Source organism: Hyaena hyaena, unplaced genomic scaffold (assembly GCF_003009895.1).
Source record: "Hyaena hyaena isolate Hyena2069 unplaced genomic scaffold, ASM300989v1 scaffold_1345, whole genome shotgun sequence".
Classification (NCBI taxonomy): domain Eukaryota; kingdom Metazoa; phylum Chordata; class Mammalia; order Carnivora; family Hyaenidae; genus Hyaena; species Hyaena hyaena.
Window position 1 is genome coordinate 137,817 of NW_024081981.1, and position 19,599 is coordinate 157,415.

General features: G+C 35.9%; 1 protein-coding gene across 1 annotated transcript in view; it reads left to right on the forward strand.

The window, feature by feature from the left end:
- The window catches only part of ADAMTS20 (ADAM metallopeptidase with thrombospondin type 1 motif 20), a 166,573-nt gene that overhangs the window by 87,291 nt on the left and 59,683 nt on the right, over positions 1-19,599 (forward strand). Inside the window, exons 19-28 of the mRNA XM_039223448.1 lie at positions 2,850-2,976; positions 4,411-4,621; positions 4,759-4,923; positions 5,405-5,569; positions 6,633-6,752; positions 7,314-7,421; positions 8,650-8,814; positions 8,894-9,184; positions 9,875-10,036; positions 11,164-11,340. Of these exons, the coding sequence (XP_039079379.1) occupies positions 2,850-2,976; positions 4,411-4,621; positions 4,759-4,923; positions 5,405-5,569; positions 6,633-6,752; positions 7,314-7,421; positions 8,650-8,814; positions 8,894-9,184; positions 9,875-10,036; positions 11,164-11,340 (1,691 nt within the window). The remainder of the gene's footprint in view (positions 1-2,849; positions 2,977-4,410; positions 4,622-4,758; positions 4,924-5,404; positions 5,570-6,632; positions 6,753-7,313; positions 7,422-8,649; positions 8,815-8,893; positions 9,185-9,874; positions 10,037-11,163; positions 11,341-19,599) is intronic.

Below are 19,599 nucleotides of genomic sequence, written 5' to 3' on the forward strand. Positions count from 1 at the left end.
TTTTTTTTTGAGAACTTTCATATCTGAAAATAGCATTATTCTATTCTCCTATTTGATCAGTAGCCTGAAATTCTAAGATTATTGCCCTTTAGAATTTTGAAAGTGTTGTTTTCTGATTTCCTGTGTTTCTATGTGACACTTTACATTGTGGAAGTTTGGGGGCTCCTCTCTAATTCCAGTGGTATGAAATTTTAGGACAATTTGCCTTGATGTTGGTGTTTCCTTCATCTATTTTATTAGGTCGTTAGGATGCCATTCACATTTGGAAACAGATTCTTTGACTTGAGAAATTTTACTGTGTGATTTCTTTGATAATTTTCTCACATTAAATTTTCTCTTCTATCTTTCTGAAATTTGTATATTTTGGACATTCAACCTCCTGGACTGATCACTATTTGTTAATTTCTGAATTTACATTGTTTTCTTATGTTTTTGCTCATAACCTCTTCGTTTTGTTTCATAAATGTGTAATATCTGTGTCTCTGACTATATTAATCATAGTCTTTAAATTTTATGCTCTCTGACCTATATGTTTCATTTTAGTCTTACTTTGTTTTTATTTCAGTCTCCTCTGTGTTAGTGGATTTCCTGAACTGTCTACTGGTCATTTACTGTTTGTTCATATTTAAGACTAAGATGCTGATTGAAAATTCTGTGTTGGTCAGACAATCAAGTAAGATGACACTATAGAGTAATTGAATCACAAAATGGCCCTTTCATGTGTCATTGGGGGAGAAGTCTCACATGTCATTGCCAGTTGATTTTTGGGGAGCTACAGAGCCTCTCAAGAGAGGAATCTTTTCATCTTCAGATGGTCAGCAGGGAGACTGGGGAACCATAAAAGATGGCTTGGTGCTGGAGGGAAATGGAAATAAAGAGTCCAGTAGGCCTGGTTCTCCCCATTTATTGTGGAGACTTGTACTTAATTCCCTTATTTTGGGGACAGGGCTTCTCCAACTTCCCTGAGCTACGTCTGTGTCCTCAAGTTCACTTCCTCTAGAGCTTTGCTATTGAGTAAGGTAGCCACCGAACAACTGTATGTAGCTAGCGCATTGAAATATGGTATAAGTGTGAAATGACAATGGATTTTGAGAACTCCGTATGAAAAAGATATAAAATATATTATAATTTTCATATTCATAAAATGATAATTTAGATATCGAGGCTAATCATAAATTTTCATTTCACCTATGTCTTTATTAACATGACTACTAGAAAATGTGAAATTACATACATGGCTCACATTCTGTTTTTACTGGACAGTTCCACTCTCGACTAGAAGGATAGGGGTCTAACTGTTCTTCATAAATACTTTTCAATCAGTTCTCCATTTTTTTCAGGCCTACCCCTCACACATTCACCTCTTCAGAGGAACCTAGTGTTTTCAATTCCTGGGATTTTCTTGGATTCTTTGGCATGAATGGTTTGTTTCTTAATTCACTTGTCCCCTCCACAGGCTTAAGTTTCAGCTTCCTTGGCTCTGTTAGTTATTTCCATCTACTTTTCATATTTAAAATTTCCTTTTCTTGCCTACTGTGTTTCCTTTTTTATTCTTTTTGTTCTTTTAGGTTTGTGCCTTTTCAAAATTCCTTATGGTTATTTCAGATGGTATTTAGGAAGGAGCAAAGATAAACATGCATGTTCGTGTTTAGCTAACTGGAAGCATACAGTTGAACTTTGATGAAACAGAAACTTGATCATGTTACTGACTGCTGAAAGTCTTTTCCTGTTTTCCCATTGCAGAAAGTATAAAGTTCTGTCTACTTGGGCCCATTATGATCACTTCTTAGTTTGCTTTCACTGTGGTTCTACTGCATACAACCAACCAGCAAATCCAATGGCTTTGAAAAACAAAAGTTTATTTCTTGCTCATACAGTGTTTTAGCTAATTGGTCATGAGTCTTCTCAGCTTGGTATCAACATGCATGTCATTTTTTTTTTTAAACTTAAGGCTACTTTTTTAGAGCAATATTGGGTTTATAGAAAAATTGAGCAGAAAGTATAGAAAACTGACAAATTCTTTCACCTCTTCCCTCCCCTGCAGTTCATCTATGAACATCTTAAATTTAGCACATTTGTTACACTGATGTGTACTTCACTGAAGTCCATAGTTTAGGACTTTAGGGTTCACTCTTTGTGTTGTACATACTGTGGGTTCTGACAATTTTTATGGCATGTATCTACTATTACAGTATCATGCAGAATACTTGGAGTGCCTTAAAAATCCCTCCCTGCATGCCCCCTCAAACTTGACAACCAAAGAAAGATCACCCCATCTGGGGAAGGCTGTTTTAGAGACAGAGGGAAAAGGGAAATTGAGCTGGGCAGAAGCATATCAAGCTCTAAGCTTCTGCTTCAAAGTGGAAAGGCCACATCCTTTTGCAGTTGGTTGGCATAAGCCAATGTCCATGAACAGGGAAGTATATTCTTCCCACAGGAAGTTATAATAACACTGTAGCAAGTGGAGATAAGCAATTCTCTTCTAGGGAAAAGGAAAGCAAATAAAAGGGAATGCCAACATACTACATAGCATCAGGGCCAATCCTGACCACTTATTTCTCCATGACCAACCACCCCAGCCAGCTCTAATGCATTTCTTTCTCCTCCATACCTGGCCTGCCCTCCTTATGTCTCTTTACTAAGCAAACTTGTCAGTCTTTCAGGATTCAGCTTGCTTACTCTAGAAAGTCATTCCTGACTAAGATGCTAGCCTATCCTATGTCCCGTGTTGGAATTTTTTTGCTTTCTTAGCAGAATCCTTTAGGCTTTTAGCAGAACTAAATAATCCTAGAACATCTACTTAAGAGAATTTTTCCTTTTGTTTTAATTTTCCTTTGACAATGGCCAAGGTCTTCATAGAAGAAAAATTGCCTGCATTCGGAAGAGTGATCATATGGTAGTTTCTGATCAAAGATGTAACCACTTACCACTTCCATTGTTTGTGACTGAAAGGTGCAATACAGACTGTGAATTAAGGTAAAAGAATAATATATGATATAATCAGTGTATGCATAGTGTAACCAGGTTAAAATCAGTAAGTGAGCTAAGATGTAAAGCATCTAGTGCAGTGCCTGCTCGAATGGCTATGTACATTAATGTCTGTCCTTTGTCCCTGCTAGTATAAAATTACAGGCTCAATAACTTATTGTGAAACATGGCAATTGATTAGAATGTTTATTCATAGTGTTTGATGAATACCTCAAACTTTTGTCTAAGAAGTGGAAACAAATTTATAAAATAAATATTTAAGTAAACTCTAGTCTTAAAATCCATGGTTTGAAGATCTGGAACAATAAATTTTGTAGAATGATTGTGAACTCAAAAGCCAATAAACTTTTAAAATTTAAAGGTTAATGAATTGGTAGATTGGTTTCTTAATCTCACCAGTATTTTGTCCATTAAACATTAAGAAACATCCTAGATTTTGGGGCAAGGGAGTTTCCACTTCTACATTGCCTCTCTTTTCTGGGTGTGGGGGGGTGGTAATTGGTCTTATAGTAAACGTAAGAACAACCCCATTTAGTGAGTGACCATTAACATTCAGGAATGGCTGAAACCTCTTGTTCAGCAAGAATGGTAATTTTTGTATATTTGTTATTTAATGACATAGTGGAAAGAACTGCTTGAAAAAAACCTCATCCACTTGTGGAATGAAGCACCAGGAAACCCTCGAGGTGCTACTGGGAATTGAAATGAACTCCATGAATTCTGTGCTTTGTGACACTGGTGCACTCACATCGTCTGATAGATTGCTAGACTATGATTGGGATAATTTGGCTAAAACTAGCAGATTTTACTAGACAGAAAAAAACTGTTTTCTCTGCAGACATGTCTAAAAATAGAGTATAAGAATGAGAAATGTGACATGCTCTACAAAAACCTAGTTTTCCAACTTTTAAAGGCCTTGTCTTATAGATCTAGTCAGATTGTCAGATGTTCCCTGATCTCTTTGAGTGGTTGCATAGTGAGTTTCTACCTGATGATGAGTCAGATGTATTCGGTCTTAAACCTGCCCCTGAGTAATTGAGTATTCTTGACCTAAACCAGTATGATGTCACCAGGTGTACAGTGCTGGCTCCCTATCTCCAACTTTAACCAGACCACGTCTGTTTTTATAAATTTGGAGAGTTAGATTTTATTTGTGGGGAAAATGAATTTTAACAGGAGTCCAGCATTTCTACCATGTGAACACACATCCCTAGGCCTCATTTTCTCATCTGTAAAATTGGAAGCTTGGGTTTATCTCAGAACTTTTCATCCAAATTAATAATACATCAAGTATCTTCAGGTGGCTTGTTCATCAATTCTAACAGAATTTTTCGAATTGAATTGTATGCAGGAGTTTCTCTGAATACATTTTTTAAATTGCATTAAGAGCATCCCCAAGTATAATAACCTCCTTTTTTCTAGGTGGCACATGATTGGCAGAAGTGAATGCTCATCTCATTGTGGGCAAGGATATAGGTCCTTAGATGTCCACTGCATGAAGTATTCCATTCATAAAGGACAGACTGTTCCAGTAGATGACCACTACTGTGGTGACCAACTTAAACCTCCCACACGGGAACCCTGCCACGGTGGCTGTGTCTTAACAAGATGGCATTATTCGGAGTGGTCCCAGGTACAAATAACCAGTATTGCTTAATTGTTTGCCACTTTTTTTCCCTTATTAAATATTTGTTAAAGTGTATTTTTGTTAAAATCTTAATTTTTCCTATTTGTCACCACTGTTTTCTTGGTTTTTGCCATTTAAATCAGTGTTCTAGGAGTTGTGGAGGAGGGGAAAGGTCTCGAGAATCCTACTGTATAAATAACTTTGGCCACCGTCTTGCTAACAGAGAATGCCAAGAGCTTCCCCGCGTGATGACCGAGAATTGCAACGAATTTTCCTGCCCCAGTTGGGCTACTAGTGAGTGGAGTGAGGTAACATTAAAAAGATTAGGCTAAGAACTGTTATGTTATTCTATAGGAAAGCTTCGTGATCGAAGGCTTTAAAGAAGTCAGAAGTAATTTGTTCTCGCTTTGTAAATGTATTATCAGGGCAGTAACAACTTAACGGTTTGTTCTTACTTATACTCTCTGGCTAACAGTAACATTGATTGGTGTTGAATCTCTAACCATTTTCATAAGAAAGTCCCAGTGTCCAAGGTAGCCTGAGATATTTACATGACCTAAGGTTTAGTGGAGTATCTTTGTTTCTAGGACAAATGGTTGCTGCAGTGGGATTTGGGCAAGTTTGGGGTGGCTGTTACCTGCTGAATATCTCTGCAGCAGTGAAGGGAAACTGTCCTTAGGAATGGTCCTTCAAGTGCTTATCAGTGTGTAAATTGATCATTGTCATTTTTTTTTTTTTAGGTATTTGTGTTGACTAATAGTGATAATAACCATCCGCTTGTTCTTTCAGTGTCCTGTTACATGTGGAAAAGGAACAAAACAGCGGCAGGTGTGGTGTCAGCTGAATGAAGACCACTTGAGTGACGGTCTCTGCAATCCAAGAACGAAACCTGAGTCTCTGAGACCGTGTGAGCTTCATGCCTGTGCTTCCTGGCAAGTCGGACCGTGGGGTTCTGTGAGTATAGCAGGAGGGTTTTCCTGGTTTAATTCCTCTTTATAGAATAGCACAAAAATTGTGGTGTCTTCATTCTTTCAATTCATTTCAGCTCAATTTGGGTTGGCTTCTTGGAAAAATGTCCTGAAAATGTGAACTCTTATCTACACAAGTTTTTTCTAGTGCTAATTTTTTTGTGGTAAATCGTTTAACTTTGCTTTTGAATTCACTTGTTCACCAAAATGCTGCAAACTTATTCTTCAGCTTTGTTTAAACTCTGAATATTTTCATGTTCTGTGTCTTAAATTATCTTTACTGCATTTAGATAGAGTTAAGTATTGTTAAGATTTGCCAAACAGGCAGCTAGGAATTGACAGCATGAGCAGTGGTCAGGCTGGGTGAAGATGGCAGCCCATTAACCCATGCAGGTTGTCACCAGTGATGGGAAATCGTGTTCTTCTTTCATTATCTCTTTGATGTTAATTTTGCGTGTTAAAAGACATAGATGCACCAGCTAGATTTTGAAAAGTATATAGTTCTCCCCCACAATATCCAGCTCTATTGAAATTTTTACATAAATGTTATTTTTTTAAGTTTATTTATTTTGAGAGAGAGCATCCCACCTCACGACCATGAGATTATGACCTGAGCCAAAATCAGGAGTTGGATGCTTAACTGACTTTACATAACTTAAGAACTTTTTTAAAGTTTATTTTTAGAGAGAGCACAAGTGGGGGAGGAAAAGGGAGAGAGGGAGAGATGAGAGAGAATCCCAAGCCCCAGTGTGGGGCTCAAACTCATGAACTGTGAGATTATGACCTACGCCAAAATCAGGAGTCAGATGTTTAACCAACTAAGCCATCCAGGCACCCCTGTGTAACTTTTTAAAGATATAACAGTTGCCCATTTTATCTTCAGTATTATTATCTATATTAAATGGAATGATATATACGGATTACATTTGCTGATTTTGTGTGGAATCTGGTGTAAAGGGCAAATCACAAGATCTGAAAGTATATTAACTGTATTAAAATATATACAGCCTTTGAACAATGGCATTTGATGTGTGCTTCTGTTCTTTCAGTGCACAGCCACATGTGGACGAGGGTATCAGATGCGTGCTGTTAAATGTGTCAATGAGCTATTCAGTGCAGTCTTAGATGACAGAGTGTGCCACGGAGCTGGTCGCCCAAGTGACAGGCAGGTAAAGGACACCTTTTCATGGATCGTAAGCAAAGATTTGTTACAGGAGGAATAATGTGTAAAACTTACTTCATACGTATTTTTTTCCTACATCTATCCCTTGAAAATGTTTGTGTGCCTGTGTGTTGGAGAATTTCTCTTTTTTGGTGTTGCCAGTTTTGTAGCTTTTTTAACTCTGCCACTGAATCATTTAAGTTAGGCAGTTTCCTTTAAATTACATAAAGATAGTATCTATTGTGCATATGATGAAGTTCTAAAGCAGTTTGTACTTCATGAGGGTAGTGTTCCATGTGTTCATTCATGTTGTTTCAGCTTCGTGCTATTTTTGAAGGACTAATGCTCATTTCCTTTGCAACCATCAGACAGGATGATCTGAACCTTACCATTCAGATTTCTACTATCCACTGGGAGCCCTTGACAGTGCTTTGTACTTCTATACTTATTAACTTGTAATTCAGCTATTTTTAAATTAGACATGTGGAAAAAGAAATGAGGTGTAGAATTTAATATAAATCAGTGATTAACTTATTGATGTTTTGAGATGCATTTTTCTTTTGAACAGGACTGTTTGGTTAGACCTTGCCCAGTTATCCCTAAAATTGGGGCCACTTCATTGCCAGCTGTTCCCATAGGAAAGATAGCCCAATGGCGACATGGTTCTTGGACCCCAGTAAGTGAATTCCTTTAAGAAGTACAGTGTTTGTCTAAAAGCCTCCATAAGACCTCAAAATGGTTCCTTCAGGTTAGCCAAATTAATGTTACACATTCATTCTCCGGGAGTTGGATGGCATGGGGTTCTGAAATCCTGCAGTAGCTAAATCCTGCTCTATCTTTTGGGAGTGCTGTGTTTCTGGACAAGAAATTGAAGTTTTCTGGGTCTGTTTTCTAACCTACAAAAGGAGAAGGATAATGTTTATATGAAGCAGATGTGAAATTAGGCTGTGTATCAGCTTTTGTTTAAGCTGTCAATATTTTCATGTTTTTCTAAACTGAAACTTTTTTTAAAAAAAATTTTAATTTTTTTTTTTAAGAGAGAAGCAGACTTGCAAGCACGGGAGTGGCAGAGAGAGAGAGGGAGAGACAGAATCTGAAGCAGGTTCCAGGGTCTGAGCTGTCAGCACACAGTCCCACGGGGGGCTCAGACCTACAAACCGTGAGATCATGACCTGAGCCAAAGTTAGATGCTTAACTAACTGAGCCACCCAGCCACCCCTAAACTGAAACCTTTAATGTCTTTGAGGAGCATATGCTTTGCTTTTTTTAAAATTTTTTAATGTTTCTTAAATTTATTTCTGAGAAAAAGAGAGAGAGACAATGTGAGCAGGGGGAGGGTCAGAGAGAGAGAGAGACACAGAATCTGAAACAGGCTCTAGGCTCTGAGCTAGCTGTCAGCACAGAGCCCAACATGGGGCTTGAACCCATGAACCATGAGATCGTGACCTGAGCAGAAGTCGGACACTTAACCAACTGAGCCACCCAGGCACCCCAATATGTATATATGCTTTGCTTTAATCTTACTTAGAAGCTATATTTATAGGCTTCACGTATTCTCTGAATATTTTAAGTATGCAATCATATCAACTCTACTAGGTCTTTAAAGTCGTTTAAAATAAGTTGTCTTATAAAATGTTTTCTGTATCTTTTTTAGAAAACAATCAGTATTCCAAGAAGTTTAGTAGTATCTTGTTCTCAATGCAAATATCTTGTGAAATTTGTGATCTGAACTGATAAACGGAATTCATTGCTCTGACTCTGACTCAGAAGTGAAACCAAGGGATATCCTTTATAATTTTTTTTTCAAGAAATTTCATGTTTTAGGCATTGGAGCAAAAGCTGGCCTTGGGAGGGGTACTGTATAACATGTTGGTATACTCCTTTTTTAATTTTTTTTTTTTCAGTGCTCTGTGTCTTGTGGACAAGGTAGCCAAGCCCGCTACGTAAGCTGTCGTGATGCTTATGATGGGATAGCAGATGAATCCTATTGTGCCCATTTACCTCGACCTGCTGAAATATCTGTCTGTTTTAACCCTTGTGGAGAGTGGCAAACTGGGAGTTGGTCACCTGTAAGTATTTTAGGAGAAAAAATTTAAATATAATAATATAATTTACTACATTATAAATGTTGGCTAAATTTGTGATCAGTGTTCAGCTTCCTGTGGCCACGGAAAAACAACTCGACAAGTTTTATGCATCAACTACCATCAGCCAATTAATGAGAATTACTGTGACCTTGCTGTTCGCCCTTTGATCGAACAAGAATGTAACCTGGCAGCCTGCCCACCCACGTACAGTCACTTTCCAAGTTCCTCTGAGCAGCCAAGCCATTTCCCAGGCAGGAATTTTCCATTAACTCACAAACCAGAAGATAATCAAAATCAGAGGGTCCATCCATCAATCAGAGGAAGCCAATGGAGAACAGGACCATGGGGATCAGTAAGCGGTCTTTATTGAGTTATATTCTGTAATTTTATTACAGCCTTTTAACAGATAGGTATGTAATGACCTCAAATACTTTTAATGCTAAATTTATCCGAAGATCAATATTTGAAATCTTAAAAGTATTAAGCGATTTTTTCATGCAAATTACAAATCCCCAGAGTTCTTATTGAATTATACACTAATGTGATATTATGATTACAGAGGAATGCACTTTAAAACAGTCTGGTTAAAGTCCATTACAATAAAAACAAAAGAATCTTCTAAGAGGTAAGACACTCTGAAGAAGAATCAAACCTAGAAAATACGTGAATAGTGCAGTAAGCTGGTATAAAATCATGAAACGACAAAACGTACAATTATAACTCATATTTTACAATAAAAGTTAGATTAAAAAAACACCAGTATGAAAGTTGGGAGACTTAATTTTTTTAAATTCCTTCCCAGTGAGATCTTAAAATTTTAATTCCCTTTTACTTAACACCCAGGACCAGGGTGAATTTGCTATTGCCAGCTTTACTATTTCACCTTTTCATCGACAAATTCGAATACGCTCGTGTTTTTGGCAGATTTTCTCGATTGAGATTGTCCCACTGAGGGGGAGTTTAGCATGGAGAGTCAGAATGCTGATTTCCTTCTCACCATGTAATTTTATGACGTGGGGTCTCGGGTGTGTGTCCTTGCCAGTGCTCCAGCAGCTGTGCGGGAGGTGTGCAGCACAGGGTCGTGGTCTGCCAGGATGAAGATGGACAGAGCGCCAGTGACTGCGATGTGGCCTCCAGGCCCCCCGAGTCCAAGCACTGTGATTCAGGACCTTGTCCACGGTGGAGCTACGGGAGCTGGGGAGAAGTAAGTCCTATTTTCTAACCTTGTAGACATGATGACCTCTCTGAAGACTGAAAGTTGAGTACTTCACACTGTTACTGTTGGATGATCTAACTTCATTATAACTATGCAGAGGAATTTGTTTTTAGTAAAATCATGTTCTTCTCATAGATGGTCATGGTATAAATCACTCATTTGCAATAGGAAATAGTCCAAATTTTTTTTTTAACAGAATCTCCTATGCTAACCAGTATGTCATGTCTGGAACTACTAATGCCTTTCTAAAACTAGTATATGATTGCTGTCTTATTACTGAGCCATTCATTTAGTGAGTTTTCTGAGCAGATAGTGGCCAGTTATCAAGCACTTCATGTGCTGGCATTCTTCTAGATGTTGGAGAGAGGAAGATCATTTTTAAAGCAGCTTTAATGAATACTAATTCCACCTATATCATGCATGAAAAGAATAAGATTTATGTTGGCTTTAGATGAACAAAATAAACCACCTAGTCAAATGTTTTTAATGCTTTTCAGTATATATTTTCTCAGTGTTCAGAAATCATTGATTAAAGATACACTTCTGAAGAGGTGCTAACAAATGTCAGGTACATTTTAAAAAGTTCTACAATTTCCAAAATGAAAATAATATTTTTACTCCTGAGTTTAGGCATGCTCATTGTAAAAATTCAAACGATAGGAAAAATTATGAAGAGACCAGAACTTTTACCTTTTGATACACTTCCTTCCAGAATTTTCTTATGTGGGTTCCACAAATAGATTCATAATACACGGGCTGCTTTGCCACCTGCTGTTTCCATGTAACACATACTGAACGTCTCTCCCTTTTTATAAATTTGGATCTTTCCTATTAGCTCTCATGCCTACCCAGTAATCTATAGATAGGGTATCATAAATTATATAGTTAATTGTTAAGAAAATCAGTTTTATTTGACTCATCTCTCTTATAGGCCCTTGATGTCTAATTGAAACATGGTACAATTCTCAAAATTTTGTCTAGTTTTTAATTATAGAACTAAAACTTTTTTACTCTGGAAGAAAACTCTAGCGTTACGACTTATGTATTAAAACATTGAATTAAGCAATGTAATACTGTCTTTAAAACCACATAGTTTTGAATTTTCTTATTTTTAGTGTACACAAACATGTGGAGGAGGAATAAAATCAAGATTCGTAATATGTCAGTTTCCCAATGGCCAAATGTCACAGGAGCAAAACTGTGAAATCTTAAACAAGCCACCTAGTGTGGTACAGTGTCATGTGCACGCTTGCGCTGATCATGGGTCATGGCATCGGGGACCATGGAACTCGGTACGATAGTATTCTTATTTTTGTCCGTTTTGTTTCACTGTGACCCTTTTACTTTAATTTCTTGTTTATAAATTGTGCACACTAAATTTTATTTTTAGCAGATCACTGGCCATCGTGGCTTATGTTAATTTGATAGTTTGGAAGAAGAATCCATTCAGTTTCAAGTAATGTAATATATATAATAGTTTTATTTGTATTTATTTTTTTACAAGTGAATTTTGAACCATAGCACTATTCTAATGGCAATATTTTCCTCCAGTACATCTTTGACTTCCCCCCTAATTATAAATGTTTTACTGTATACATTTGTAAATAATGTTAACATTGTGCGTGTTACAATGGCAAATTAAGGCTGTGTCTTGTTTAAGTGTATAACTGGATGTGGCTTTTGTCTGTCAATGTCTAGTAACTGATCCAAAAGCAAATAACATTCTTTAAAACTTTTTTTAAATCCTTGTTAAACTTAGTGTTTTGTCTGGAAATGTGAAAATATTAAAAGAGAAATTTAAAGTGAACTGTTAAAGTTTGTTACATACATCACAGAAAAATATTTGTATAGTAATTTATATGAACCTTCCACTGTGTGGAGTTACTATGTTTTGGGGGATGTTTTAATTTATTTTTTTTGGAGCCATAAACAAAATTCATAAATATTATTCATGACTGGTTTATTTAAGTATATTTCAAATAGACAGACTTTGAAGAATAATTAATATATAAATATGCTGAAATGAGCATTTTGGTCACTTTTGATATTTTAAATCATGAACAAGTAAGTACACTTTTCCCAAGTGAAAAACTGATGTGAGTCTGTCTCCATAAAGCTCTATAGTGTTCTTTACTTGGAAAATAATTATAACTCTGGTGTTATGATCCAACCCTGATGCCTGTACTTGGTTTGCTTTTCCCAAGTAAAAGCTTTACAGTGTGATCTAAATATAAGTTCTGATTCCTGCTATTTGAAGACTAAGTCAAGTTCCAGTCCAGGCTGAAGTGCATCTCTATTGTCAGTGTGACTGATGGAAAACAACAGGAAAGTTTATCAAACTGCTGCATCACTTTGTTGGAACTAACATAAACCTATTTTGCTATAGAAGGCATTCACATATTGGCTTAATAAAATACTGACCATCTATTACCTAGGCACTGTGTAACAGATAATAAAGACCTATTTCTTACTCCTATGGAGTTTATAGCCTAGTTGGAGAGATTTGAAATGTATAGTAGGAACTCACTATAAAAAGATACCTTGCAGCTGGTTCCATGGCATAATGGTCAGCACTCTGGACTCTAAAAAGATACCCCCTTTTTTTTTTCTTGTCAGCTGAGTGGAAATTCTCTTTATGAGATCTGTTACATTGTCTTTAGTTTTTTTGGCTTTAGTTTACAAGCCTAGTTCTAAATAAGGCTATGGGTTGCTTTCTTGGAGTTTTGTCCCAATTAGGAAAGTAGACTCCTAACCACTTAAAGGATTAAATTGTAATGGCATTTGTTTCCAAGTACCTAAAATTAAGGGTGTCCATGATATTTTTTGTTTCAGGGGTCAGCAGACTATGGACCATAAATCAAATCTGGCCTATTGCTATCTTCATTAATAAGGTTTATAGGAACACAGTCATCCACACTTTTTTAAAGGATTATCCATGGCTGCTTTTGGTACTACAATTATTGCAAATGAGACTCGCTCTTAAAGCCTGAAATATTGACTATTTGGCCCTTTTGGGAAAAGTTTGCTGACCCCTGTTCTATTTAATAAACGTTATAATGCTTTTTAAATTTGGCATAATATACTTGAAGTTATAGACAATTAGAATTATAAATACTCATTTGGGGTCAGTTTTTGATGTTTTTCTTTCTTCAGTGTTTTAAAACCTCCTACAAGGTTTGTCATCCTTCTCTACATACTCATTGTGATATTTACACAATTTATTTCCAGCTTTAAGATATAATTGGCATAGAACATTGTGTAAGTCTAAGGTGTACAGTGTCACACAATGTTGACATATTGTGTGGGAAGGTATCTAATACTGTACTCCGATGTATTTGTGTCATGCTATTCTTGTATGTATATTATATTGTAAAGGAAGGGTCCGAATGTCCAGTAAAGTTGTGTGCATAGGTAACTTTTTCAGGCTCATAAAAACCAATAACCAGAAAATCAACACAGTTACCAAAAAGTAACACAGAAGTACACAATTCTTCATTACTGCATGTCTATTCTAAAAGGAGCTCATTGAGTAATTCAGACTCTGCACTAGTGAGGAACTGTAGTGTCATTTTTCTCAGAAATTGAGATGAAATTTTAAAAACCGCAATGTTTATATCAGAGTTTTTACAAGCTTATTTATTCACTTTTTATAGGTATAAAGTACACACATATTAAAGTGCCTGGATTTCTTTTACTATATGAAGAATTTTATTCCTTAAATTAACCTTTTATATTAAAAGAGTTTAAGGGATCTGAAATGGTTTTTGTTGTTAGAACTAGATATAACTTTTTACCTCTTTGTGTTGCTACATATTAGCAAAACTTCAGAATACCTCTTATTAACATATCAGGTTAATATTCTTTCAAGGGTAACTTTAATTTCAGCAGCTCATATACACTAGGTTAGAAAATTACAAATGTGTGTATATAAGTATACATATGCATATATGAATGCCATGAAATCTCAAACATTTCATTTTAAAGCAAAATTATAAAGTGTGAAAAGATTTAAATGTGACTAGGAAGAAGTTGTAAATAGACATTTAAATTTGCTCCATCTTGTGGAAAATTTTGTAATTGTAAGCATGATTAAAGAAATAAATCTTAACGTATGTCTGTTCATTTAATGGCTATTTTTGTGATTAGTCCATGTGAAATGATTCTATTTTAACCCATGTTTATTAACGACATGTGTTGTGGCTTTGTGCTTTGCATAATTCATATGTATGTTGTATTCTTACTAGGATCAATACGTAAAATGTTTTATGTCTCTGAACAGATCCTTTATTGTAATGAAAGCCTCTTTTCTCTTGGTGCTGTTTTTCTTAAATTAACAATTATTAATTTCTTATTAAACATTTAATTGTTGAATAGTGTATGGTGTTCATAATTTGAGTATTTAAGCTATTATAGTTTAAATCTGTTGGAAACTAACATTGAGTTTTTAAAAACATAAGATATAGTTAGCTATCAATTTTATATACCAGAAATTTTTATTTTTTAAATGTATCATAAGTAATAAAAATTTATATCACATTATTTAGTAAGTTAAAAATAGATATGCTCATGACCAAGACAGTCCTTAAAATGTAAATAAGTTTTTCTCTTTTTCGTATATGTTACATATGTAATCAAACTGTTGTAGCAAATGCTCTTTAAGTTTATAATTTATTTTCCCATTATATCTCATTTAATGGGTTCATTTTCCTAGAATGCTTTTATTCTCTACATAGAATGAAGTCCTGTTTGGTAGGAAAATATGTATCTCATTGTGTTCTGGGGTTAATGGTGATCCAAGAGAACTAAAGAACATATTTTTTCTTTTTAAAAGGTCCTTTAGCTCTTAAGTTTTTTATATTTATTATTTTTTTAATGTTTTTTTAATTTATTTCTGAGAGAGAGAGAGAGAGAGAGTGTGTGTGTGTGTGTGTGTGTGTGTGTATGAGCAGGGGAGGGTCAGAGAGAGAGGGAGATACAGAATCTGAAACAGGCTCCAGGCTCTGAGCTGTCAGCACAGAGCCCGATGCAGGGCTTGAACCCACAAACCCTGTGATCATGACCTGAGCTGAAGTCGAACGCTTAACTGACTGAGCCACCCAGGTGCCCCAAAACATATTTTTTCTAAGAATTGTTTTTTTCCTCTAAAAATGAGCCAATTAATTTAAAATAATGAAAACTTGATATTTGAATCTTCCTAGATTCTAGGACCATCGCCTAGTGCTTCGTTTTTTAAATTGTGTAGAAGCTTGTATCTGTAATCTCTAATATGATACAGTGGAGTGCAACAAAAGGAAGCACTTCTTGCAATGAGCATGGGATAGCAACATAGGCATGTAGTAAATCTACACTGTGTCAACTTCAGTTCTGTGTAACAAGTACATTGAGAGTCTGAGGGCAGTGATTGGGAGGCTTCTTCCTCTGTAGCTGTCACTCAGGATGAAATGCACTCAGGAAGAAACTTCTTGTTACTGCCCACTAAGGCCAGCAAGGCCCAGAGGAAAGGTAATGTGTGGGGAAACGGTTCAAGAAACTCTCAATTGTTTGTAGAACGGAGAATTCAATAAAATTATAGTAATAAGGTATTTTCTTAAGTTTGGAAAAGATCTACATGGTCATAGTTAAAACCTGGAAATCTATTTTATTCCACATTATAGTCAAACATATTTTATCAGGAAGTACTAAATGAATGTTTCCATTTGTTACTATATCTTTCTACTGTACATTCATCAACTCTCAGCAAGACTATAAGCATCCCCTACAGCTTGGGCATTGTGCACTAGATAAATCAGGCACAATTCCTGTATACAAGAAGTAAATAGTGATGAATGTACTCCATTAATAGATGGTCAGAATGCAGAATTGGATTCCTTTTACATTTCAGTAACTATGTGATTTATCCTATTGAGGACTCAAAATAATGGGACCTTAATGGGTTGTAATTATTCCAAGAATTAGTAATGAGGATTGTACTTGAGAACATAATTTTGACAGATTTTTCTAGAAAACCTGAACTACTAGGATATATTTCATTATAACCTGGCAAGAGATGCATGGTGTCCTAAGTCCCTGTGTGAGAATTGCTTTTACATAATTTGGGCATCTTCCTCCTTTGTGTGGGTGGATCTCATGCCTCACAAAAAGGGAGAACATGGACTAAGATAAAGGATGGTATGAAAATAATTTTGGAGACATAAATGGGCCTTGTAGATTTGAAATGTAATCTAGAAAAAATTTAAGTAGATCTATACTGATGAGATGATAAAAGAGATTTGTTTTATACTGAATGAAGTTAGAATGTTAACTCTAAAAAACATGAAATGGTGATATTTTTCTTTACACATCTGTATTAAAATGGACATGTTTTTATGATAATTCCATATTCTCAGTGCTTGGAATGTTTAAGAATCTCTGGAAATAGATTTTAGATATTTTATAAGAACATATTCTCAGTATTCTACAATATCTCTGTACTCCATGATCTTGTTTATGTAGGATGTATAGGCATTGTTAATATTAGTACATTAGGATACCCAAATTCTTGGTCAACTTTCAGTAGTGTGAGAAAACCATTTTAGTTCTTTTATAATTACAGGAACAACAAAGGTTTTGACATATTGTAAAGAGTCTCTGACATTTTCTAGACCATTTTCTACTATTTTGATTATAGATAACATTTCTCAAATACATTACAAAGTAATCTATAAATGTGATTTATAAAACCTACAAATGAAATAGAATATGGTATTTTTTATGAATAACTTCTTACTGAACTGTTAGAATAATCTCATTTTTAAAAAGTGGTAGGATGCTGGGGATTAAGGACTGCACTTGTGATGAGTACTGGGTGAGGTTTGGAATTTTTTTACATTATTTTTTTAATGTTTTTTTAAAAAATTTATTTCTGAGAGAGAGACAGCATGAACAGGGTAGGGTCAGAGAGAGAGGGGGCACAGAATCCGAAACAGGTTCCAGGCTCTGAGCTGGCTGTCAGCACAGAGCCCGACGCGGGGCTCGAACCCACCAACTGTGAGATCATGACCTGAGCCGAGGTCAGACGCTTAACCAACTGAGCCACCGGGCACCCCAAGGTGTGGAATTGTTGAATTGCTCTATTGTACACCTAAATGAATATAAACACTTATTAATGAGACTGGAATTTAAAAAAAAAATTATTTTAAGGGTCTCCTGGGCGGCTCAGTCAGTTAAGCATCTGACTCTTGGTTTCGGCTCATGATCTCATGGTTTTATGGGTTCCAGCAGCTCGTTGGGCTCTGCTCTGGCAGCATGGAGCCTTCTTGGGATTCTGTTTGCCTCTCTCTCCCTGGCCCTCCCCTGCTTGAGCTGTCTCTGTCTATCTCAAAAAAGTAGGATGGTGTTTCATTTTTTTGAAAATCTTGGTTCAACACTGTTCCAGAAGTTCAAATCTCTGGTTTATCCCAATATGTGATTTCAGTAACTTCTGTAGCTGAAAAAAATTACTTCATAGAAATCCCTCCTTACAGAAAAGTTTCTCACTGGGTGTTCCTGTTGTATATAACTGAGTTTAAATGTAATTACTAATTAAGGAAAAATCTTGCACAACAAATTTTCATTTTCTATAATGTCCTTAAGTTCTTGAAAAGTACTAGAATGAATTATATATTTTTCTCAGGTTTGTAATTTTGCCTTATTGCAGTATAGTTGACACATGCTATTGGTTCAGAAGTACAATACCATGACTCTACAGCTCTATAGACTGTGCTGTGCTCACCACAAGTGTGGCTACCATCTATCACCATCCAGTGCTATTATACTACTATTGGCTGTATTCACTATCTGTACCATTCATCTCCACGACTTGCTCATTCCATAACTGGAAGCCTATACCCACTACTTCCTTTTGCCTGTTTTGCCTATTTCTTTCTGCTTATTAGGTTTGCTTTTAAGATTCTGCATATAAGAGATAACATTTGTCTTTGACTTCCTTCCCTTAGCAGGATACCTTCGAGATCCCTCCACATTCTCACAAATGGGGAGATCTTATCCCTTTTATGGCTGAGTAATATTACATTGTGTGTATATACCAAATCTGTATCCAGTCATCTATCAGTGGACACTTAGGTTGCTTCTATATATTGGTTGTAGATTATGTTGCAATAAACATAGGGGTGCATATAGCTTTTTGAATTAATATTTTCATCTTGGAATAAATATCAATAGTGGAATAGCCAGATCTTATGGGGGTTCTATTTTTTATTTTTGGAGGACCCTGCATACTGTTTTCTACAGTGGCTGCATCAGTTTACGAGTGTTCCTTTTTCTCCACATCTGAGCCAACACTTACTTCTTGTCTTTTTGATAGGAGTGCTTTTGATAAGTGACCTCTTGTGGTTTCGATTTTCATTTCCCTGATGAGCGATATTGAACATCTTTTCATGTGCCTGTTGGTCATCTGTGTGTGTCATCTTTGGACGAACGTCTATTCAGGGGCTCTGCCCATTTTTAATCAGATTCTTGTGTTGACTTTTGTAACTTTTTTTATCTTAAATAGAACTAAAAACTCAAACTTTGAAAGGTTTGGAAACCATTTAAACAGATTAGAAAATTTTGCCTGAAAACTTTAAAAATGTACATTTGAAAATTTTGATAGGTGATTTATGGTAACAAATCACATAATATTAGAAACACTTCCAAATGTTTAAAAATGCTCTAGGAAGAAGAAATTTCTGAAAACTATTGCTCTTTCATCCATTTCAAAGTATCTACTTTAAAGGAGAAATTGAGTCTATCTTTTCAAGTATTAGGTATTACACTCAGAAAAATTTGGAACAAGCCTTTTTGTAATAGATTATCACAGGGGCTCATCAAGATGAATCACAAATTTGAACACAACCAGCAAAACTCGGCCTAAAACAAAGGTTTGTCATGGCTCTTGAGTATTGGGTCTATACATATAAGCCACTTATCTTCCTAATTGGGCGTATATAGACTACAGTTGGTACACAAAGTGGAATGGCAGAGTTATGTGTCAGGATGGCAAACACAAATATAAGCAAGAAATTTTGTTGGTACTCCATTGAATCACCTTGTCACCTCTGACTTCTGAAAGACTTCATGCCTCACAGAAATCTGAGTAAAGTTTGGTAACCTCCCTTAAACCTCCTAAATTACAGCTGAGATTGAAATTACCTTTATTTCCATAGAAACCTGCTTCCTGGTTGTTCTCCCTCCCCCATCCCCAAGATTGTTCTTAAACCCCTGCCCCAATTTGCCTCAATCCTACATCTAGTATGATGTGTTCAAGAAGGTATGTGATCACATCATATTGTAATGGGACCTTTGTACTAAGTCTCCTACATCATGATACATTTGTGAGAAATGAACCATTACAAAGTTTCTGGCAGACTGTATAAGTTCTTTTCTACCAGTTGTAAACAGTTCTAAAATAATCCTCTAAGGCTGTTCTGAATTTTTATTTTTCTGGGCTTTTATATTGCAGTTGTGACTCAGGAAAACTCAGAGTGTAGAAGTGACTATGAAGAGAATCGTGGCCACTAAAATGGCAAAAAAAA